The sequence below is a fragment of the Lolium rigidum genome, chromosome 2 (assembly GCF_022539505.1).
Source record: "Lolium rigidum isolate FL_2022 chromosome 2, APGP_CSIRO_Lrig_0.1, whole genome shotgun sequence".
Classification (NCBI taxonomy): domain Eukaryota; kingdom Viridiplantae; phylum Streptophyta; class Magnoliopsida; order Poales; family Poaceae; genus Lolium; species Lolium rigidum.
Genome location: NC_061509.1, coordinates 36,697,027 through 36,722,534, shown reverse-complemented (window position 1 = coordinate 36,722,534; position 25,508 = coordinate 36,697,027). Strand labels below are relative to the sequence as shown.

The 25,508-nt window shown below is 47.2% G+C and overlaps 1 protein-coding gene and 1 long non-coding RNA gene across 2 annotated transcripts; one reads left to right on the top strand and one right to left on the bottom strand.

Annotated features, from left to right (window-relative positions):
• Positions 1-4,373: 4,373 nt before the first annotated feature.
• LOC124691578 lies at positions 4,374-20,874 on the bottom strand. The gene is made up of 3 exons (XR_006998999.1): positions 20,600-20,874; positions 19,691-20,532; positions 4,374-4,643 (listed from the first exon to the last, which is right to left on the bottom strand). It is a non-coding gene; the product is annotated as an uncharacterized LOC124691578 (long non-coding RNA).
• Positions 19,518-23,563, top strand: LOC124691577 (putative wall-associated receptor kinase-like 16). Its single transcript, XM_047224868.1, has 3 exons — positions 19,518-20,551; positions 20,649-20,822; positions 22,305-23,563. Exons 1-3 carry the CDS (start codon positions 19,675-19,677, stop codon positions 23,462-23,464), a joined length of 2,211 nt encoding a protein of 736 aa, XP_047080824.1. The 5' UTR covers positions 19,518-19,674; the 3' UTR covers positions 23,465-23,563.
• The last annotated feature ends 1,945 nt before the right edge of the window (positions 23,564-25,508 follow it).

Genomic DNA, 25,508 nt, shown 5'->3' with positions numbered 1-25,508 from the left:
TAGTTTCAACAAGATACGCTCTTAAGAAGCAACAACACACACATACAGAGTACAGAGTCAAAGTGCATCAGTAATATGTTCTTCAACCTCCAGCCGATGCTGCTTCATGTCCTTCTCCTGAACATCATGAAGCTGGCGTATTCACTGCTGATAGACCTCTGGCAGAAGTGGCACTCCAACCGAGTGGCCGTCGAGTTTGCTCGACTCGAGCCTCATCAAGACATCACGAGCCTTTCTGTAGAAGGACTCGATGTCGTCACTGTCTTTCTGTTACATAGCAACATTCAAGCATGAGTGAATTGCAAAGTGATGGACAAAGTTAACCAAAATATGATCCTAACATGAACATGTCAAAAAGAAATGAGACAACCTCAATTTAACATTAGACACACTTATTTTTAGGGATGGAGTTGGAGAACCAAAGATCATGCACACCGATTGCGTACACACCAATGGTTCATTAATCCCACCCTGAACATATGAATCATTTGAGTGCCCAACAATTCATCATCGACAGATGATCCTAACATGAACATGGCAAAAATAACTGAGGCATCCTTAGTCTAACATTGGACACACTTATTTTCAGAGCTGGACTTGTTGAACCAAAGATCATGCCCACCAAATCTTTTTTTAGGGATCTAACATGTTGTCTCTCTAAATTCTCATTTTTTAAGGGATCTAGCATGTTATCTATGTAAATTCTCTTGTTTTTTTGGATCTAACATGTTGTCTCTTTAGTAAGCATCTGATCCCCCTATTTTTTAGGGCACTTTGATAGGTGCTCAAGTAGCTATATGGCTATTAGATCACTTTAAATATATGGTCTAAAAGCTACATATATTGGAGCACTTTAAACATGTGCTCTAATAGAGATATATTTAGGACATTTTTTAGATGAGCCCTAGTATATATGTAATATCAGGGCACTTATTACACGTGCCCCTGAAATGGAGCCTTTCGAGGCACATCCAAAATACGCCCCTACCAAAGTGCCCTAGAGCACCAGTAATTCTGACTAGACATAATGAATTTCAGCTACACTGGATAATGCTTTTGTGGCATATTTGTGTCCAAAATTATCAGATATTTGCGTCAACCATGGGGGGGATTTGGGTGTACCCCAATATTTTTAACAAAAACAATTTGATTAGCTAAGTTTAAAGTAAGTAGCAAGGTGGCCCTCGCAAATGTGAGGGCATCATTTTTATTTTAACCAAAAGTGTTACTCCCTCCGTTACAAAAAAAATGCTTACCTTTTTCTAGATACGAATGTATCTACACGCTAAAAATATTTCTAGATATAACCGTATTTAGAAAAACTTGAGCAACTTTGTTTTTGGGAACGGAGGGATTATTTATCTTTGCATTTGTTTTTTTTCTCATTCAGCCTACTATTGCAAACAAATACACTATATTTTAGGCACATGAATTCTATCGTTATTTTTGATAAATATTAATATGTTATTAGGAAATAATAAAAGAGAATAATAAGAAGTGTTTTTGGGCCACAACGGGTGCCAACTAACTGGCATTTTATGCTAATATAGTATCTCATGTGCCCATAACTTATCATATTAGTAAGGGTAGAATCATAACCACAAAATATGAATCTCCATGAAATCAAATACATGAGCATATTAATCTTAAAATGACTCTCCAATGGTCCAGCACTCCAGCAACTATCCAGTAAACCATTAGCTCCTAGTTGCTTCAGAAACTAATTGCCACACTTAAGATCACAATAAGAACCAAGCTTTGTTGTTTTCCCTATCTAAATTCAGGAGCATACTATAGGGCGCATCATCCAGGATGTGTGTCGACTACATTAAGATGGTGACCTCTCATCTTTCACTTTTGAAAATAAAATTCTTCAGTTTATATGGGCCATGTTCCAGTCTAATAATTAGCCAAGTATATCTTAATCATAGTGGAGCAAATATGTCGAAGGTAATTAATATGTTGATCTAGTCATTTTTTTAGTTTCTTTTGCCAATTATAAGCATGAAATTTATACTTTAAAGAATCAAAAATAACATTTTATATGAGACTTGTAATCTCTCACTTCGTGTGTGATGAGCCAAAAAAAAAGTATGCTAAACTTCATCTCTTCAAATATATGGATTTTTATCAGATCATAGCATTTATGTACTCAAATCGTGTTATAAACTATGTATATCTATGCTTCCATTCCAGCTCGTTGACTTGAAATCGACGGGAACGCTGATGCTAAGCGAATCGCACGGCACGGACGTGCGCACGAACACTTGGACGCTCATCTTTCACTTCTAGACGGGCAGATGCGTGCGTAGGAACACTTGCACGCTCACTTTTCACATCTAGATGAGCAGAGGCGTGCGTATGAACATTTGGACGCTCACCTTTCACATCTGGATGGGCGGAGGTCTGGGGAAAAGTACAAAGATACCATGCATCTTTTCCACCGCACCGCTAGAACATGCAAGCTAAGGAAACATGAGAAATTTTCATCATAGGTACTCGGGTATTTCGCTGGTTGCCATAAAAAGACCGCCACACCACATGAGTGTGCAAGAAAACACAATATATAAGAAATTTCTTATGTTTCCTTCCCTTGCAGGGTGTCTCAGTGATTGTCAATCACCATAAAAGGATTGCTAACTTCGCTACGATATGAACACAAGAGATGCGGACACAATAGAGGTGTGATTGTCGTTGTTTTTCTCTCATCCATGAGTAAAATCTTAGCCCTTTTAATCTATACATTTTTACCCTTTGTTTTATGTTGTCTCAAAATCGAAATTGCTAATTCTAGGGTTGAGGTTGATACATAGTTTTATGATATCAACATGCTAGAGCATACCTAAATACAAATTAAGGGACAAAGAAATTTATCAGGACATATTTCTTTTATCTTCCATGTTAGAAATATTCTGTGGCGACTTTGACATGGACGCAGATTTGGTGCACCGAGGCACACTGGTGCCTTCTTTGAGAAAACAAAATGAAAATTGTACTTTTGAATTTTTAAAATTTCAAAAATTTATTTCAGGGATACGTATACATGCTCCATATATTCATGCAAATATTTGGTAGAAAACTCGTTTTGTTTTGTGTTTAAAAAAATGTTGACTATATATAGGAGTAAAATATGTATTTTTTTGTTAGAAATTTGTCTTTTTATATGTTCCAAAATATAACGTGTTTTGAAATGAAATTTCTAGAGTAAAGTCTGGATACATATATCTAGCCATATATTTTACGGCTAATTTTTTTGAAGAGTTCAAAGTATCATTTTGGAATTTTTTTAAAAATGTCTCTCTAGATACTCATATCAAATTGGAATAGAATCGTAGATCTGGGTTGATCGTATTTCATGTCCTTATTTCCGTAAACTACATGGTGTGGGCCTAAACTCTTACCTAGCAAACTTAAACATGTATTGGGCTGACGCGTTAAACGTGACATGGCATACCGTGTGTTTCCATAAAATATATTCTTATACGTAAAATCTTTGAATATTGTCCGTTAAAATTACTGATCTAACGGTTAAAATAATTCTGATGATGTGGATCAACGTAGTGTCTCTATTTTACACCCTCGTATCTTGCTTTTAGTGTAAACTCAAAAACACAGTCGGTGGGTTCACGACCCATTAATTAATTGTCCGTGTAAAAAAAAAGTAACGAATCAATAATTCATGATAGTCAAGTTTTCACAATTAATTTAGTGACAAAAGAGTCGGGAGAAGGTGTGCTCGATTTCTTTCAGTTCGAGTGAACAGTAGACTGAACCTGTGTACAGAGGGGCAGGGAACCCAAATCTTGTGTACGTACAGAGGACGCATGCCGTCAAAATTTAGAGTAGTTCCAAGCACGCAGCGTGTGATGTCTAAAAGAAACTGTTGATACTTTTGCATGCACTTGTCATGTCATCTTTTATACGCATGCACGCGCTGATCGATAAAGCAGCTTTGGGCATGACAAGGCCGCATAGTTGTTGCTGGTTTCCACTTATATATGAAAAATCTGAATTCTTTGGTCGAGTCACGGGCCGATCAGGTTGTAATGTATAGAGACGAAATCTGAATATGTAGCTGGGTGGTGAGTCACAGACACTGGATGCATATCAGGAGAACAGTGACCTACGTACAAGACCCGTCTGGATTAAAACTTGACGCTCTCCCGGGCCCCGGCCACCGTTAACGAATCTCATTAAGTTGTCAGCCTGCTCACGAGCTCCAGGCAGCCATGAACGGATGCACGGTGCAGCTACGGGTGGGCAAGGAGCACCTGCTCTGAAAGTCCTCACTCGACAGAAATACACAAAGGGAGATGGCAGGAGTCTTACTATGGCTTATCTTTGAAGTCACCTTACTGCTATCAAGCATCAAGAGGTAGCGCAGCCAGGATGGCGAAGACTGTATGCAGAGAAACATGCGGCAACCTCGTATAAGGACCAGCCTGTGGTGATAATGTATGCTTGCATCCAAGTCGATCGAGATGGCAGAATTTAGTCCAGGGATCTATGGAATAATCCTATCCCTTAATCTCAGTGGCCACTCTATACTAACACTGATGGAAAATCAGTTCACCTTCGTTCCTTTCATGTACCACTCACTGTCTTGGCCCTGTGTCACCAAGTACATTTCCCGGCTTGTTCACCTGCAGCAACACGACATTAAACTTAACCGGCTAGTTTTAGTTACTGGTGATGATACTAAATACAGCAATAATGCAGTTCATCCATGCTGACCATGCATCAGGAATTCAGGATAGAAGAGTCTGCCAATCTTGGGGCTGGAGCCTACCAATTGCCACTACACTGCTTCCATTAAATAAAAAAGGACCAGTTATACAGATGTGGCATTTCATTAAAGAATGTGATCATCAGTTATTCTGGTAGGTGGTGAGATGCTTTCAGGAAAGGCCAACTGGGCAAACAAATAGATTACTGAGAAGGGGAGAATTCCACCGTTGTAGCCATCATATCAACATCTAAACGCGTGGCCCTGTTTCTCAAGGAGCCTCCTTTTCGCTTTATATTAAAGCAGGGGCAAAGCGATCTATGTCTAGCATCTAAACATGTGCTAATGTAAGTGCAGACTTGCTTTTCTGCCTAAGCATGACACTAATTTCAGCGCACTAGTGAGCTGTGATCATAACCAGCTGGGAACTTCATTTTATTTTATGCAACAGAGAGCAATTTACTAGAGTGGCATCCTGCATTAAGCATATTACTTTTGGCTACAGTTGTCGAGTGTGATCATATGAGGAATTTTTAAGATTCAAAAATGTGTAAAATTTAATGCTCCAATTTGTAGGAAAGAATTCCAAGCCTAGGAATAGGATTGGTATCTATTTAAAAATCTTGGAGTTTATTTGATAAGAAAATCTTGGAGTAAGTTAGATTCACAAACTGGCTGAAACAAAACTACCAATAAAAAGTCACGGTCTCACATTTGGTTGCAGAATGGACAAGCTAGTGCATACCCTCCCTGAAACCACTTTTTCACTACGGGAAAACAAGACGTTGCCGTGCGACAAATCGCACGGCAAAGGGGCCTATACGCCCGGCAAAGTCTTTGCCGTGCGTGGACGCACGGCAACGAGCGCTCGGCAACGCTACCGACGGCAACGATGTCATTGCCGTGCGCTTCGGGTAGTCTGCACGGCAACGTCTTTGCCGTGCGTCCTGAGCTTTGCCGTGAGCCCACGCGTTTCCCGTGCGGCAAAACGTTGCCGTGCGTCTACTATGCTGCCGTGCGACAAATCACTGCCGTGCGTCTAGTTCGCTGCCGTGCGACAAGTCTCCGCCGTGCGCCTAGTCTCTGCCGTGCCAACTTCTCTCGCCGTGCGTCTACCTCGCTGCCGTGCGCCTAGTCTCCGCCGTGAGCCTAGTCTCTCGCCGTGCAAACTTCTTTGCCGTGCGCCCTCGCTCTTCCCAAGCACGGCAAAGCCTCCTCCAGGCACACCCAGCGCCTCCCAGGAGCACAGGCTTGCGCCACGTGGCGCTTTGCCGTGCGTGTGCGCACGGCAAAGTGACCAAATGTCCTTTGCCGTGTGCACACACACGGCAAAGGGGCCTGATTTTTTCATTTTTTTGCTGTTTTTCATTTATCCCCGCAGTTCAAATATTGCATTTCACAAATATATAACATATACAACATATATATTCACCATAGCATCACCAAACACATCAACAACACCACAAATACATCGAGCACACATAGTTCATGCATAACAAGTGCAATGTCCATTATTACAATCCATAACAAGTGCGAACAATCCATAACAAGTGCGAACAATGCATTACAACGACGACGAGTGCACGAAGACCATGCCATCAACCTTGTCCTCCTCCGCTTCCGCCGGCCTCATCGTCATTGCCTTGTGACATATAATCTATAAGCATGTTGATGGAATGAACATTTGCATTTGCATATTGAACACTTGAACAAGTAGCGGGTTGGGCACAAGAGGACTCACCGCGGTTCATGCTCCGGATGATGTTCATGTTGTTGACGGTGATAGGTGTCCCCGGGTCCGAGTGGGCGGTGGCGGCATCCACATGGAGTAAGGTGGAGGAGGAAGACTCCCCGGTGGAGTAGACAGAGCCGTATGGCTCATCGGCCAGCTCATCCGTGCCTCGCTGCCGCCGCATCATCCGCCGCCGTCGTTGCATCTCGCCGCATCATCCGTGTCTCGCCGCCGCCGGTACTCCGCAATCGTCCGCTCCATGTTCCGTGCGTGCTCCCGGGCCGCCTGCTCCTTCGCTGCCATCTCCTCCTACGTTGTGTTGCCGCGATGTCATTAACATTTCAATGGAAAGCATGTAAAGGAAATGTAGAGACCCGAGGAAGAACATACCCGTAACCGCTCGACAGCCTAGATCCGAAGCCCGTGGCCGGGGCTCTACCTCAGGCTGGCCGCTCTTACGACCACGACGGATCCGGCGGAGAGAGGGAACCCTCGCCGGGTCGACGCACCCGTCACCAAACCATAGGCGGCCATGCTTCAAGCCTTCTCCCGCAAGCACCGCGACCTCGTGGTCAAAGTCCTCGGCCTCCGGATTGGCCTCCTCGCCGTACTTCTGCTTGAACTTGGAGACATACGACGTGCACCGGGTCTCGGATTGCGGGTTAACCCACACGGACCCCGTCTCGAGATCAGGCGTCTTCCTTTGCTTCATCTTCTTTAGCACGGCAAAGACGTTAGGCTTCGCTCCCGTCCCGACTTCCCGCAAAAGAGAACATGTAATTCAGTGAAGTGACACACCCTTGGAGAGTTAACAAATATATAACATGAATTCAAAGAATGAAGGAACCATTAATTTGCTCACCTCCTTCGCAGGTGAAGAGAGATGGGGATGCTGCCTTGGATATGCGATCCACCTCGCATCTCTCGCCCGCTTCTTCTTGCCCTCCTCGTGCTTCTTGAGGTACCGGGGGCATGTCCACCACATGACCATCGCACGAAAGCACCTATCGTCGTTGCCGACGTACCGAGGAGGGTTCTACATGCACAAGATAAACCCATTATGGTAAAATAAACTACATGGCGATAAAGAAATCAATAACACATAAATGCAAATACCCGCAAGTACCGCCACGGCCGCATGAGCGTGTCGCGAGCGTCCTCCTTACTCATGTGGACGAAGCGGTCGGCGTGCCAGTCGCGGACGCATTGAACACGTGCCTCGTAGTGCATGCCGCTCACCCTCTTCCTTGCAAGCCGGTGTAGGACATCATCGCACGCATTCTCCTTGCCCTCGGCCCTCTTGAAGAATTTCTGCAACATAGGTAAAACAAGGGGCATTAGTGCAATTATTGTGAACCAAGGAGAGTGTATGAATGGTAAGAAGTCAAAAGTCACGTACCCTGAATTTGGCAACAACCAAATCCGCGCGGTGCCGCGGCCAAGAGGATCTTCCGCGAGGCCGTAGTGCGCCCACCTCCAAGCTACGTCGCAGCCACCGGCAGGGAGATCGACTATCCCGTGGAAATAAAATCTAAGTAGGCCCCCAAGGATGTTCGAGTACCCACGTGGCGGTCTCTGCGTCGGGTCTTCAAACCGGAACGAGCTGCACCATGAAACGACAACATCAATATGTATGTGATAATAATTTTGATAATGACAAAATTGCGATAACGAAATGCCAAAAAATAACATGTACCTCCTTCCATAGGGCACAAGAACAACGTGCCTCGTAGCGCCAGCTCTTCGCCGAGGGGAGCTGTGTTATCCCACGCCGATATGGCTTCCTATCACGTGGCCTCAGCCTCTCCAAAGCCGGAACGCATCGGTAATCCTCCGGCTCACACCACTCTAGGCTTGGATCAGGATCGAACACTAAGTTCCCCAACCCCTCATCCTCCGAGAGGTCGTCCTCATCCCCCTCCTCCTCCTCGGTCCTCCCCACCCCCTCCTCCTCCTCGGTCCTCCCCACCCACCTCCTCCTCCCTGGTCCTCCCCACCCCCGTGGTGCTCCCGGTCCTCCTCCTCGTCATCATCATCGGCCGCGGGAGGGGGGCTAGGACTAGGAGTGAGTACCCGCGTCGCATTCTTCCTACGCGGCCGCCCTGTGGGAGCGGCAGGAGGGGGGCTAGGAGGGGGGGTAGTAGCTCGGCCCTGCCTCGAAGTCCCTACACCTACCAAGTCCTTGAGCTTCTTTTTAAGACCGCCACCCCTTTTTTTGGCGCCATGCTTCAATCACCTCGCAAACACAAATGAAGAGAGTGGTTTATTAGTACGCAATATTGTAAAGAGATAAATATTAGTGAAAGCAACAGTAAATATAAGTAGATGAACATTAATGAAAGCAACAAATAATGCAAAAGGATGAACATTAATTAATTAGTGGAAGCAACAAATAGCTACCATAGAGTTCTCTCAAACATAGCACGGAGTTCTTACAAATAACCTAGCTAGACAATCTCTATTACACGGAGTTATTACAAATAGGCTAGCCTCACAATTACTACTACATAGATCAGTAGCTCCGTGTCGCCATCCGTGATTGGACCGCGTGTCTCCTCATCGTCATCGGCTCGGCGAACCAATAATCATCAATGAAACCCGGAGGTGGTCCATCCGCATCGAGGTCAATCCCTCGCTTTGAACGCCTCGAGCAAACTCAGGTCTTCCGGGCACGGACATCCTCATCTTCATCTTCTCGCATTGTCTCCATCCATGCCCGCGTCTTCTTGTTCATCGTCTACGACCATGTCATCGATAGTCGGCAAGCCGATTGTGAAATGGCCGGGGAGCCCTTCTTCCCGATAAAACTCGACACTCCTTGCCGAGGGGTCTACGCGGCGGTAATCGTCCTTGTTTGGCGGGGGCGGCCTATTGCGTGAAGGCACCGTCATCACAACATCCCATCCATGTAGACGTTTTGTCGGGTTTCGCACGCGTACGGGAGATAGAATACTTGAAAGGCCCGGGTTGCCAAGATGTACACATCCTCTCCCTTATAAACGGAGTTCCTTTCAACTTCGACCAACCCAATTTCAGGATCCCGTCTCACCCGACGTGGGTCAAACCAATGGCATTTGAAGACGACGGGATTTAGCCCTTTGTGAAACCCGTAATTCAGCTCGTATATACCCTCGACTCTTCCATAGTAATGGAGCCCATCATCACCTTGACATACCACCCCACTATTTATTGTCTTCGCGTTGGGCCGGCTTGTTGTGTATTGATGGGTCTCGGAAGCGATACCCGTTCACGTCATAGGAGTTGAACGCTTCTACGGAATGGTCAAAGCCCCTAGCAATTTTTCTTAGCTCGACTTCATCTCTTTGTCAGTTCTTGCCTACAAGTTTAGCACAAGAAGTTTAGAACGAGAAATGACCGATAAATGTAGGAAGTGCTAGCTAATTTGGATAGAATAGTACCAAATTACAAAACCAGCTACCGAAACCGAAACCGCCTCCCTTATCGAAAATTTGCTTGGATTCTTCCGGGTAGGCTCCCCGTGGGTATTCTTCCAATGTATAGCCTTGAATTTCCTATACCGATGAAAAGAGGAAGAGTTAGCCACGAACATACGAGTGAACGTTTGCGAATAATTAAATGGTTCGCACTTACTCGATGTACGGCTTCACTTCGACCATGGTGTTTAAGACATACGAGTGGATCAAGGTCCGCTCGGTAGGTCCGTTCCGTACGGCTTCGAGCCACTTGACTTGCCACCAAGCCCCACGAAGATGCTAAGCTTGGGTACTTCTTCATTGTTGGCGGCATTGTAACGGAGGACCGGGTTGTGCTTTGTGGGAATGTTGGGATCATAGTGCTTAGTGGTGAAGTTTGCCACCTCCACGTTCAGGACTGCCTCGGCTATGGATGCTTCGATCTTGCATTTATTGCCAGTCATTTGACGAAGCTTTTGTGTTTCTCTCTCGGGACCAAACCGCCAACGGCCCCAATTCGGGCCCCCTTTAAGCACTCCTCCGCGAGGTGCAGGATCATGTGTTGCATCGGATTAAAAAACCCCGGAGGAAAGATCTTCTCCGCATCGCAAAGCAACACGGGTGCCTCTTCATCCAGCCTTCTCAATCACTTTAGTGTCTAACTCCCTAGCACAAATCCGGCGGAAGAAAAACTCAACCTCGCTAGCACTCGCCAAGTCTTCTCGTGGACATAGCCTCGAATCATCACCGGCATTATCCGCTCAAGCCATATGTGGTAGTCATGACTCTTCAGTCCTTGTACTCGCAGCCGTTTCAATGTTCAGTGCCCCTCATCCAGCTTGGCTGCGAACCCATCGGGGAAAAACAAGGAGTCCTTCATCCATTGGAAGACCTCCCTTTTTGGGCCTTTGTGAGGCGTAACGGAGCGTGTGGCTTAGTCCAAGTTTTTTTGGCACCATTAGGTGGCTGCATGTTCAACTCCGGCCTATCACACCACCTTTCTTGATCAATTCGAGCCTTTATGTTATCCTTCGTCTTCTCGCTGTCCACAATCGTGCTCCAAATGGCTTCACCGATATTCTTCTCGGTGTGCATTACATCAATGTTATGCGGGAGCTCGAGAAACTCAAAGTAAGGGAGCTTCCATAAGCACGGCTTGTGAGTCCATTGGTGTGTCTCCCCATATCCTAAGAAACCATTCCCATCGTGGCTAGGCTGAAGAGCATCTAACTCGGCCTTGATTTCCGTTCCGGCCTTCGGAATTGGCTTCGGGCCACGGACAACACGGCCTTTCTTGAAACTCTTTACATCACTCCCGTATGCATGCCTCCGCTCAAGGAACCGTCGAGCTTCATCAAAGCATGAATACTTGCCTCCCTTGTTTAGCCGAAGAAAGTCACGGCTCGTCCGCACCGTGGGCAAGGCCACTTCCCATGTGTACACCACCCGCGTAACAAAGCACGTGGCCGGCAGGTCATGCAGGGACGTGTGGTACCACACATACATATCGAAGTACTCCTTCTTTGATGCGTCATATGTTCGGATCCCGCGACCTTCCCAGCCACGAACCAAGTCATCCACCAGCGGTTCCAGTGTACACATTCATGTTCTTGCCCGGTATTTGGGCCCCGGGATTATCATCGACACAAACATGTTCTCTCGATCTCATGCGTACGCCGTGGGGAGGTTCATGGGAATAACAAACACCGGCCAACAACCGTATACCGCAGCCGACATACCATATGGATTGAACCCATCGCCTGATATCGCAACCGCTACGCTCCTCGGGTCACCTCGCTCGCAGGGAAATTTCTTCACAAAGTTCTTCCATGCAGCATCATCCGACGGATGTATCATCTTGTCGGTGTATCTCGTTTCCTTCCACGGCCCACCTCATCCGCCGGGCAGTATCCTCGGTCATGAAGAGCCGCCGGATCCTCGGTAGAACCGGAAGATAGCGGAGGATATTCTTGGCAACCGTGGTCCGCCTCTTCCGACCATCACCATTGCGGTCTACCTCAAAGTACCTAGAGGAATTGCATTTGATGCAATAATTTGTGTCAGCCGTGCTCCTCTCCGAATAGCATGCATCCCTTTGGACAAGCGTGTATCCGCTGAGATGACATCTTAAGGTCACCGAGCAATTTGGTCGAATAGTAGAAGTTTTGCGGCAAGAGGTGCCCTTTCGGCGTAAGGCTGCCTACGATGACCGTAAGTTCATCGAACCCATCTCCGCACAAGTTCCTATGGCACTTCAAGGCCATAAGGCGAGCGATGGCATCTAGTTGGGTAACCTCTCGTATTTTCATGTAGGGGTTTCGCGAAGCAAACAGAGCCTCATAGTACTCCTTTGTGTTTTCCTCCGGGTCCTCACTTGTCTCCGCATCCCGAGGTGTCTCCACCTCTACATGAGAGCTTTCAGGCACATTACCATTAGCCAAGTTTTCTAAGCACCTATCAAAACCAAGTGTCATATTCCCCCTAGGTTGAATCTGCCGCACCTCCTTCCTAGCACGTTTCTTTGCCTTTTCTCCATGGTAAGTCCAAATCCCGTAGGACGGTGTGAACCCAAACTTGATCAGGTGCATACTCATAGTTTCCTTGTCCCGTGCCTTTCGGTTAGCGCACTTACTACAAGGGCACCAAACACTTATAGGTCCGCTAGGGATGGCAAACGCCCTATCCACAAACCGCTCGGTCTTTTCTCCCCATTCATCGAGATAGTTGCACCGACCGATTCTCGCCATCGTACATCCAGCCCACGATTATCCATCCTCTAATCAGCAACAAAACAGACGAACATAGCATTTATATATCAAATAGGAAATAAATGCATCATATATTTATTTATTTTACGCGTGCATCAACCTCGAAACTCTACTAGGTGGGCTCCTAGCAGCCGCCGGATCCGTAGATTGAGTACGTTCTCCCAGCTCTGCCTCGATCCGAGACAGATTTCGGCAGCACCTCCCGCTGCTCTCCCGATACACGTCTCGGCAAAAAGCCGAGAGGGGTGTGCATCCGGAGAACAACGGGGAGGCGCTACCGAAATCCCGTCTCGGATCGGGGTAGAGCACGGAGAACGTACCCAACTACGCATCCGCCGGCTGTCCCGATAAATGCCGTAAGAGTTACGGTTCATAATATGCGAGACCACTAATGCATATTTATCCGCGTAACCCTTACGGTCGGGAAGAGACGCCTAGGTATCGCGACGTACTTGGTGATCTAGACATAAAGAAAAAACCTAGGTACAAGAGAGGCGAACGGATTCTCACCCTCGAAGCGTGACCGACAGCCGGCGAAGAAGACCAACGACCCTCTGAGAGAATCGTCGAAGAAGATCCGAAACGCCCCGTCAAACACCCCCGCGACGCCGCCCTCGTGTCCACCTCGAAGCATCGCTCGCATAACGAGAAAAATAGTCATGCAAGTGAACAAGAATTTTTTACAATAGTGGTATAACAATATTACTTCACCATAAAGAATTTCCTTCCGGCACATTATCTTATTTTTGCCATATGGGGCTAGTTTTAACATATCCGTATCATAAACACCTTTTTCAAAGCTAAATTCCTATTTCTAATTTATACTAAACACTAAAATATTATCTCGCTTCACCTCCAGATTACTATCTCGCTTCACCTCCAATGCCTCGAAGAGCTTTCCGTTATTGCGGCCAAGAGATCCTCACCGCTGTTGCATTTGCATCTACGGAATTGCAACCGATTGGCATTGTCACCGATTCTTTGCATCTACTCATTTGCTACCGATTGCTATTGCGCGCTACCGATTGTTTGTATACTTTATATATTTCTTTGCATGTACCGACTAGAACAAAAAAGTAAGAGATAGAAAAATTGCTAACCTTAATTGAGCAGCGATGCGGGATCGGAGGCGGGCAGGCCGCAGCCGACGCGGGAGGCAGGGCAGGGCGGCTCGAGGGGCAGAGGAGCGGGAGGCAGGGCGGCTCGACGCGGGAGGCAGGGCAGGGAAGGGGCGGCCCAGGCGGTGGCGGCTGACCGGAGGGGTAGAGGAGCAGGAGGTGGGCGACGGCGGCCTGCCGCGTGGGCGGTGGGGGCCGGCGACGGCGGCCGGCCGGAGGGGCCGCAGCCGGCGGCCGCGTGGGCGGAGGGGCGAGCGGCCGGCGGCCGCGTGGGCGGGTGGGGCCAGCAGCGGCGGCTGCGTGGGCGGTGGGGGCTGGCGACGGCGGCCGGCCGGAGGGGCGAGGAGAGCAGGAGGTGGGGCGGCGGCGCTTGGCGCGTGGGAGGAGGCAGGTGGGGGCGCGTGCTCGATCCGGCCGGGAACACCCGGTCGGATCGATGCGTTTTAGGGTTAAGTGAAAAGCCTTTGCCGTGCGCAGGCCTTTGCCGTGCGGCAGGGCGCTTTGCCGTGCGGCAAAGACTTTGCCGTGCGCAAATAACCTTTGCCGTGCGGCTAGGCCTTTGCCGTGCGCAAAGTTTCCTTTGCCGTGCGGTAGAAGTTCTTTGCCGTGGGCTCACGCACGGCAAAGAATTTTTTATTTTTACCATTTTAATTATCGATAACATTAAGTTTTATTTAAAAATTATATTAAACTTGTTTTTTCAAAATGTGTATTATGTAATAATATATGTCCCATGCTTTTCAATAAATATGTGATTCAATCCGGTTCACCTCACGCGGAAAAATCAAGGGGGTAGACGCAACTTCAATTGCTAACGCGGGAGTTGCAGATCAACCCGAAATCCCTAACCATAACCCTTAACCCTAAACCTTACCCTAACCCTAAATCATAACCTAAGGGAATGAAAAGTTACATTGGTGCACCCTCGCGCGGAGAAATCTAGGGGGGTAGACCCGCCGGGGCACACGTTCCGCTGCTTTGGGGGAGGAGGGGGATAACGACCGCCGGAGCACCGGAACCCCACCAAACCTTGCATGTGGACCTATGATATGTTCCAAAGTGTGGTGCAAGGTCTAATGGTGCAAAAGTAGCTCCCCTAAACCCTAAACCCTAAACTCGGGGAGGCTTCGAGCCCTAAACCCCTCTAAATCCCTAAACCACGACGCCGGAGTCGCAGAACCATGCATCATAAACCCTAACCCTAACCCTAAACCCTAAACCTAAACCTAACCATAAATACTTACCCTTTAACCTAAACCCTAGCCCTAGCCCCTAAACCCTAGCCCTAACCCTACACCTAACCCTAACCAAGAGACCAGTGCACACCGTCGATCGTGTGATAATGGCTCTAGCTGCTGGTATATGTGCCAAAGGGTCCCAATCTTTGGTTCTCCATGTGTATATGTACTAAACAAACATAAAGGAATGAAAAGTTACATTGGTGCACCCTCGCGGAGAAATCTAGGGGGTAGACCCGCTGGGGCACACGTTCCACTGTTTTGGGGGAAGGAGGGGGATAACGACCGCCGAGCACCGGAACCCCACCAAACCTTGCATGTGGACCTATGCTATGTGTCAAAGTGTGATGCAAGGTGTGATTCACAAAATGGTGCATGGCATGGATCCCCGGTCCGACATTCCTCACCTTCGGGCGATAACACTTACCGCATTCCCCGGACGTGTACGCTGAAGTGTCCCGCCGCGGGTATATCGGGGGCTAGACTGTGCCAAAGGGTGCCACACATGGTTTTCCATATGTCCATGGACTAAACAAACCTAAACCTATGAAAAGTTACATTGGTGGAACCTCGCGCGGAGAAATCTAGGGGGTAGACCCGCCGGGCACGCGTTCCGCTGTTTTGGGGGAGGAGGGGGATAACGACCGCCGGAGCACCGGAACCCCACCAAACCTTGCATGTGGACCTATGATATGTTCCAAAGTGTGGTGCAAGGTCTAATGGTGCAAAAGTAGCTCCCCTAAACCCTAAACCCTAAACCGGGGAGGCTTCGAGCCCTAAACCCCTCTAAATCCCTAAACCACGACGCCGAGCTGCAGTAACCATGCATCATAAACCCTAACCCTAACCCTAAACCCTAAACCTAAACCTAACCATAAATACTTACCCTTTAACCTAAACCCTAGCCCTAGCCCCTAAACCCTAGCCCTAACCCTACACCTAACCCTAACCAAGAGACCGTGCACACCGTCGATCGTGTGATAATGGCTCTAGCTGCTGGTATATGTGCCAAAGGGTCCCAATCTTTGGTTCTCCATGTGTATATGTACTAAACAAACATAAAGGAATGAAAAGTTACATTGGTGCACCCTCGCGCGGAGAAATCTAGGGGGGTAGACCCGCCGGGGCACACGTTCCGCTGTTTTGGGGGGAGGAGGGGGATAACGACCGCCGGAGCACCGGAACCCCACCAAACCTTGCATGTGGACCTATGCTATGTGTCAAAGTGTGATGCAAGGTGTGATTCACAAAATGGTGCATGGCATGGATCCCCGGTCCGACATTCCTCACCTTCGGGCGATAACACTTACCGCATTCCCGGACGTGTACGCCGAAGTGTCCCGCCGCGGGTATATCGGGGGCTAGACTGTGCCAAAGGGTGCCACACATGGTTTTCCATATGTCCATGGACTAAACAAACCTAAACCTATGAAAAGTTACATTGGTGCACCCTGCGCGGAGAAATCTAGGGGGTAGACCCGCCGGGCACGCGTTCCGCCGTTTTGGGGGAGGAGGGGGATAACGACCGCCGGAGCACCGGAACCCCACCAAACCTTGCATGTGGACCTATTCTATGTGTCAAAGTGTGATGCAAGGTGTGATTCACAAAATGGTGCATGGCATGGATCCCCGGTCCGACATTCCTCACCTTCGGGCGATAACACTTAACGGATTCCCGGACGTGTACGCCGAAGTGTCCCGCCGCGGGTATATCGGGGGCTAGACTGTGCCAAAGGGTGCCACACATGGTTTTCCATATGTCCATGGACTAAACAAACCTAAACCTATGAAAAGTTACATTGGTGCACCCTCGCGCGGAGAAATCTAGCTAGGGGGGTAGACCCGCCGGGGCACGCGTTCCGCCTGTTTTGGGGGAGGAGGGGGATAACGACCGCCGGAGCACCGGAACCCCACCAAACCTTGCATGTGGACCTATGATATGTTCCAAAGTGTGGTGCAAGGTCTAATGGTGCAAAAGTAGCTCCCCTAAACCCTAAACCCTAAACCGGGGAGGCTTCGAGCCCTAAACCCCTCTAAATCCCTAAACCACGACGCCGGAGCCGCGTAACCATGCATCATAAACCCTAACCCTAACCCTAAACCCTAAACCTAAACCTAACCATAAATACTTACCCTTTAACCTAAACCCTAGCCCTAGCCCCTAAACCCTAGCCCTAACCCTACACCTAACCCTAACCAAGAGACCAGTGCACACCGTCGATCGTGTGATAATGGCTCTAGCCGCCGGTATATGTGCCAAAGGGTCCCAATCTTTGGTTCTCCATGTGTATATGTACTAAACAAACCTAAAAGAATGAAAAGTTACATTGGTGCACCCTCGCGCGGAGAAATCTAGGGGGTAGACCCGCCGGGCACACGTTCCACTGTTTTGGGGGAGGAGGGGGATAACGACCGCCGGAGCACCGGAACCCCACCAAACCTTGCATGTGGACCTATTCTATGTGTCAAAGTGTGATGCAAGGTGTGATTCAAAAAATGGTGCATGGCATGGATCCCCGGTCTGACATTCCTCACCTTCGGGCGATAACACTTAACGTATTCCCCGGACGTGTACGCCGAAGTGTCCCGCCGCGGGTATATCGGGGGCTAGACTGTGCCAAAGGGTGCCACACATGGTTTTCCATATGTCCATGGACTAAACAAACCTAAACCTATGAAAAGTTACATTGGTGCACCCTCGCGCGGAGAAATCTAGGGGGTAGACCCGCCGGGCACGCGTTCCGCTGTTTTGGGGGAGGAGGGGGATAACGACCGCCGGAGCACCGGAACCCCACCAAACCTTGCATGTGGACCTATGATATGTTCCAAAGTGTGGTGCAAGGTCTAATGGTGCAAAAGTAGCTCCCCTAAACCCTAAACCCTAAACTCGGGGAGGCTTCGAGCCCTAAACCCCTCTAAATCCCTAAACCACGACGCCGGAGCCGCGTAACCATGCATCATAAACCCTAACCCTAACCTTCAACCCTAAACCTAAACCTAACCATAAATACTTACCCTTTAACCTAAACCCTAGCCCTAGCCCCTAAACCCTAGCCCTAACCCTACACCTAACCCTAACCAAGTAGACCGGCACACCGTCGATCGTGTGATAATGGCTCTAGCCGCTGGTATATGTGCCAAAGGGTCCCAATCTTTGGTTCTCCATGTGTATATGTACTAAACAAACATAAAGGAATGAAAAGTTACATTGGTGCACCCTCGCGCGGAGAAATCTAGGGGGTAGACCCACCGGGGCACACGTTCCGCTGTTTTGGGGGAAGGAGGGGGATAACGACCGCCGGAGCACCGGAACCCCACCAAACCTTGCATGTGGACCTATGCTATGTGTCAAAGTGTGATGCAAGGTGTGATTCACAAAATGGTGCATGGCATGGATCCCCGGTCCGACATTCCTCACCTTCGGGCGATAACACTTAACGCATTCCCGGACGTGTACGCCGAAGTGTCCCGCCGCGGGTATATCGGGGGCTAGACTGTGCCAAAGGGTGCCACACATGGTTTTCCATATGTCCATGGACTAAACAAACCTAAACCTATGAAAAGGTATATTGGTGGAACCTCGCGCGGAGAAATCTAGGGGGTAGACCATCCGGGGCCCACAGACAGCCGTTTTTAGGGGGGAATGACCCCCGAGCACCGAAATGCAACCAAAACTTGCAACTGGACCTAAAACCTACCCTAACAAACCTAAGAGAATGAAAAAGTACATTGTGCACCCTCGCGCGGAGAAATCAACGGGGGTAGACCCGCCGTCCCGCTGTTTTGGGGGAAGGAGGGGGACGGCCGCCGGAGCACCGGAACCCCGATATTTGTGGGGGATGAGCATGGAGACTAATTTTGTATTGCACATTGTCTTAAGTAACACTAATAAATAGTCATCAAAAAGTAAAACTAATAAAAAAATAAATATAAGTATTAGATGTAAATAAAATAGAAAGAAAAACAAATAAAATGAAGTATGGCGCACGGCAAAGAAGGAGTGTACGGCAAAGGCGTCTTTGCCGTGCATTTTATCTGGCCGCACGGCAAAGGGAAGCCCACGGCAATGTCCCGGTCCTTTGCCGAGCACAGCTTCTTTGCCGTGCGGCCTCCGTTGGCTTTGCCGTCATGGTTTCTTTGCCGTGCGTGTTTGAGGAACTTTGCCGTGCGAGTGAACGTTGCCGTGCGGCATGGGTGAGGTTGCCGTGCTCTTTATCTTTGCCGTGCGCCACCCTGTAACTTTGCCGTGCACATATTCTTTGCCGTGCGTGCCTCTTGCGGCGCACGGCAAAGAATTCTTTGCCGTGCGGTGCCTCACGGCAATGATATGCTGCACGGCAGCGCCTGATTTTCCTGTAGTGTTTTGACCGTGTCTACACCGTGATTGGACAAAAGAAAGGCATGTAGGACCAACTAATGCACATCTTTTTTTGCAATATAAGCATAACAAAGGAGAGCTGGATCATACTAGGACAAACACAATGGACAAGCTAGTGCATGCCCTGAAGCCAATTTTTCTGACCGTGTCTACACCGTGATTGGACAAAAGAATGCCGTGTAGGACCAACTAGTGCACATCTTTTTTGCAATATAAGCAGAACACAAAGGAGAGCTGGATCATAGGACAAACAGAATAGGAGGCAGAAATACACAGGGAGATGGCGAGAGCCTTACCATGGCAAATCTTTGCAGCTACCCTGCTGCTAGCAAGCATCAAGAGCAGCAGAGCGTCCGGGATGGGGAAACCTGGATGCAGAGAAACATGCGGCAACCTCACCATCCCATACCCATTCGGCATCGGTCAAGGTTGCTTCTACAGTCAAGGGTTTGATGTTTCATGTGAGTACAATCGTGTTTTCATGGGGAATTCAAGCAGCCAAATGGAGATCTACAACATCAGCCTGGTAGGAGGACAGGCCCGAGTCAGCACCCTGATCGCCTCCAAGTGCTTCTACAGCAATAGCAACAATACGGATGGATGGGCCTCATCAGGTACTGCTGATTTCTTTACAATCTCCACCAAGGCAAACAAATTAACAGCAGTTGGATGCAACACCCTTGCATTTCTGGGAGGCTTTAACGAGCACAATGTCGGAGCTGGGTGTTTCTCCATGTGCGCGGACACGCAAAGCGTGGATCAGAGTGGGCACTGCTCCGGGATGGGCTGTTGCCAGACATCCATTGCACCGAACCTCAGCTCCTCCAACGTAACATTCGATGATAGGTTCGACAACTCTGGGGTGCGTGGCTTCAATCCATGCAGCTACGCCTTTGTCGCTGAGCAGGATTGGTTCAGGTTCGAGGCTTCCTATCTCGAGGGCAGCAGATTCACAGAGAAGTTCAGCGACGGGGTCCCTACTGTGCTTGACTGGGTTGCTGGACATGAACAATGCGACGAGGCAGTGAAGAACATTTCATCGTATGCCTGCATCAGCAAGAATGGCCATTGCGTCATGTCACCAAATGCTACAGGATATCTCTGCACCTGCAACGATGGTTTTGCAGGCAACCCATACCTGGAAGAAGGATGCCAAGGTCAGTTAAAGTAACTCAACTTCTTCTTTTCAGTTCATCTTAAGTTACCTGTGTGTTGGTATTCAGTTGTTTCTCTATTGCTGCATGTTGTTTGCAGATATCGATGAGTGTAGTTTACCAGATCAGTATCCTTGCTATGGAACCTGCAGTAATACGAATGGGGACTACAGTTGTTCATGCAAATCTGGGACTCAAAGTATAGATCCAAAGAGAGAGACCTGCAAACCAATTGCAGTTTCAGAAAGAGCTAGATTAACAAAAATGTTCATAGGTAATCTTCATATACTCAAACTATTTCAGTAAGTGTAATTGGAGTAGCATACAGTAAGGCATTACTGACATTAATTCCAGAAATCTAAACTCAGACCCATGCACAAACAAATAGGAAATAACACTTTTCACTCTTAATTATAGAGTATGCATATTAGGACAGTCATCCTACATTACCCTAGAAGTTTGCACCGCAGTCGGAATGGAGATAAGGTGCAGAACCTTAAATTGTAGTCTTGTACATAATTTAAAAGATGCTGATGGTAAATAAACAGTTAAACAGTAACCAGATGCCATGTATACCGTAAGTCACCTGTATTTTTTCTTGTACCATGCCTCCTAGGAGGATTGTAAAACTCTTCCGTCTTTTCAATGAAATGGAGCACAAAAGTCGAAAAAGATCACAGATAAATGATACCAAGTTCTTGTCATAAAAGCAAAACAATGCGAGTTTTGGTATATTCATATGCAATTGGTTGTTCATACTTTACAACAAGAACTCAAACTTTGCACGAATAAACATATCAAAGCAACCTTACAAAATATGTCAAGCACTAACAATTATCATTAACCAATATACTGACGCATCATGCCTAAGGAATTAAAAACTCATATGGACATATTCATACTACACCGGTGTAGTTACACCCATGTGTCTTCTCACAATCTAAAGAGTATCTATCATACCGAAAAGTATCTACATGTAGTATGAAGTATAAGTCTATTTTGGTAGTACATATACTACTTTGTAGGTAGTATGTATATTATTTACACATGCTCTTTCTTAGTATAAATATGCATGTATTTCGGATATATAGTGCAAATTATGGGTTCACTTGCATTTTTTTCACCAAACTTGGTTTGAAATATCTTAGATATAACGTAGCAACATACTCAAACCGATAAAGTATCATAAATAGTTCCGTATGGTAGTATATAATACATGGGTGTAACTACACCCAGGAGTATTTAACCAACAAGGTATATGTAGTATGAGATAGAGTGCGAAATGGAGATACCAAAGCAAATACACAGAGTCCTAATGCAACAACATTATCTCTCTAACAGTAGTCAGCACTCACCACCAACAACTCAATCATCTGTATTAGTTGAAGTGATGACAATGGAAAACAGATAAACAAAGATACAAAAGGCAGCCTCTTGGGCTGTCATATAAGCAATACTTGCATATGTCCTATTGACTTCTATGCAGATCATATGTAAATTACCCATCACATTGCCCACATTTTTCATTAAGGAACAGAAGACAAAGTAACTTAATTATCTGTTCAAAGGTAATGAATGGTAAAACTATTATAAGTAGTAGTGCTCCTTATCTTCTAAAGAAAGCAGTTGAGGTTTTTCCGCCTTTACATTTGCGCCTCAACCAAAATCTTCTAGTGACTGGAAGAATAAAGTCTTATAGGCAAATTAAGCTAGATGCACAGTAACTCAATTACTGAAAGAATGTTATTCTTCGCAGGTATTTCAGCATGTGCTATGCTTCTCCTTATCTGCACTTCTGCGCTGCTCATTGAATGTCAGAAGAGAAAGCTAAAAAAAGAAAAGGAGACATTCTTCAAGCAAAATGGGGGTCTGCTATTATATGAGAAAATCAGGTCTAAACAAGTTGATACAGTGAGAATATTCACACAGGAAGAACTAGAGAACGCAACAAACAATTTTGACTCGAGCAGAGAACTAGGAAGAGGAGGCCATGGAACTGTTTACAAGGGAATTCTCAAAGACAGCAGAGTAGTAGCCATAAAGCGCTCAAAGGTTATGAACATGGTCCAAAAAGATGAGTTTGTGCAAGAAATGATTATACTTTCGCAGATAAACCACAGGAATGTGGTAAAGCTTCTAGGCTGTTGCTTAGAAGTGGAAGTTCCAATGTTGGTCTACGAATGCATCCCAAATGGCACCCTATTCGAGCTGCTACATGGTAAAAACAGAAGGCTGCCTATTTCACCGGACGCTCGTCTCAGGATAGCTCAGGAATCTGCAGAAGCACTAGCATATCTGCACTCATCAGCATATCCTCCCATAGTTCATGGAGATGTAAAATCTCCAAATATTCTCTTAGGCGACAACTACACGGCAAAAGTGACTGACTTCGGAGCATCGATAATGCTTACTACGGATGAAATACAGTTTATGACACTGGTACAGGGAACCATAGGTTATCTGGACCCTGAATACTTGCAAGAGCGTCAACTAACAGAGAAGAGTGATGTTTATAGTTTTGGAGTTGTGCTCCTAGAGCTAATTACGATGAAGTTTGCAGTTTATTCGGATAGTGCTGGAGAAAAGAAAAACCTCGCATCAACTTTCCTTCTGGCAATGAAACAGAACGGACTTCAGTTCATCTTGGACAATAATATACTGCAGTTTGAAACAGAGCTGCTCCAAGAAGTTGCTCAACTGGCAAAGCGTTGCTTGAATATGAGGGGGGACGAACGGCCATTAATGACAGAAGTCGCTGAGAAGTTGAAGTCAATACGAAGCTCCTGGAAAAAACAATTGATTCAGAATCCTAGCAAGGAAACTGAATGTTTGCTTGAGAACTCATCACACTATGACCCTTCTAGCACTGGACAGCACGGAAGTCTGATGGCACTAGATTTAGAAAGTGGTAGATGATATATTGTAGCGGAGATTGAATTTAATAGTTCGTCGCACAAATATCATGTAAGAATCTAGCTTGGTTGCAATATGCTTGTACGGTGACATCTAGCTTAATGCAAAATTGTGAGAGAAATTTTACAATTTGCTAGCATCTAGTTTACTGCAATAAATTTTCACATGTGTGATATCTACTCCTAGTAATATTGGCTGAACCAAGAGTCTTGGATAGAAAATGCTAAATAATTTAGTTCATCTGAATGATTGGTTGCTCCTAAAGGAACTGATTACACAAAGCAACGTTGTGGAGAAGCAGGGATGTACTTTATTCAGTGAATCGGATGGCATAATTCAGTGTCCAAAAAATTGTACAGTAGTTAATTGCAGCATAGGATTTATCTCCGGCTGACTAATGGAGATACAAAAGGAAATACAGGGAGTCCTAATGCAACAATATTATCTCTCTCCTCTCCTGCTTACCGTTTCTCTTCTCGTGAGACCACCTCCGATGGCTCACCGCGGGGTGGCCGGTGAGTAGCTAGAGCTCCCCTGCGAGGGCGGAGATGGCCTTGACGGCAGCGCCGGCCGGCCGGCCAGGGAGATCGAATCGTGCAGAGAAGGGAGCAACATTGGGGATGGTCCCTTCCATTCCGTGTGAGGAGCTAGGGAAAATTAGGCCAGGCGCTCTGCTCCCTCTACCCAAAGCTAGGCAACTACTCTGCTGTGCCGACACGTGCTCCTAGTTGGGCCATTTTTGCACCGAAATTGGATGGAAGATGTCAAAATCCGCCACCCGCCGGTCCGCCTACTTCTGGGCCGGTTTTTCACCGGTTTGCCTGAATTGTGCCTGAGTTTTTAACCGGTTCTTTCGGTTTGCCCCGTTTAGGCAAAAAATTAGGGCCGCTGTTTTCGCACTCCATCTGTACACACTACCTCACAGCGGGTGGCGCTCTGTGTACTGATGCTCCGCCGCGCTTTTCTCTCTGCCCAAACTGATGGTCCGTGCCAGTGATACATACGCCTATTTTGCTTATGACTAAATACTTTACTAGTACTACTAATTATAAGCACGCGTGATCCAAACTAGTAGTTTCTCCAGCCTAGCTAGGTCAATCCAATATAAGGCAGCACCCGCTTCACATAGTGCTTATTATTATTATTATACTGTAGTAGTAATGGCTTAATTAGGGCTGAGCACTAATGATTAATTTCTGATTAAGTCAATAGCTAAGTTTAAAAAAAAAATACGTAAATGGCGTTAGGTCGCTAATGCTAGCTCCCGGCGGCGCTGTGCAGTGAAGCTCCGTCGCGCTTCTTGACGTCCCATCGTATGTAGTCATCGTTCATGTCCAAACATATATATGTGAAATCTGTTCCAATCATTAGTCGCTAGCTAGCTAGGTTGCTACGCGTTTGACCAGAGCAAATCAACATTGGCACATACAGTATATGTCATTAGCCTCTAACTCTCCTTTCTCTTGGTGTAATATCTATTGCCATCGTATACGCCAGGATGTGTGACGAGACCAGGGCAGCTCCATTCCCGGGTGTTAGAGCATCTCTAACAGAGCCTCTATTTTCTCGGAACCGAATAAAGTGGGTTCAGTCTCCCAAAAACAATTTGGTAGCGGATTTAGCGACGGCGTAGAACAGAAACCAAAAACGTGAACCGAACTTGCTGAAATCAAACATCGCGGGAAATCGAAATTCGCGATTGCACTCGATTTCATCGGATCAAGCTGAATTCGTTCATAATTTACAATACTAGGGCAAAATACATGCATAGTCGACCTACATTACGTATTGGGGACCTAATTAAACTAGATTTTTAGTCCCCGGAGTGACTATACTGTCACCGGGGCGCTAATGACGCAGGCGGAGGGTTTTTGCTCGCCGGGTCTTCCTAGGCGACGACGATCGCCGCCACCTCGACGACCGCCGCCTCGGAGGTGCTCCCGCAGGCAAGAGGCGGCCCGGCGGCGTCGTCATCGTCGTCGCCGCGCGGGGGCAGCGGCGGGCTACACGCGCCAGCACCGGGGGGCGCCTCCGCTTCTCCTTCCGG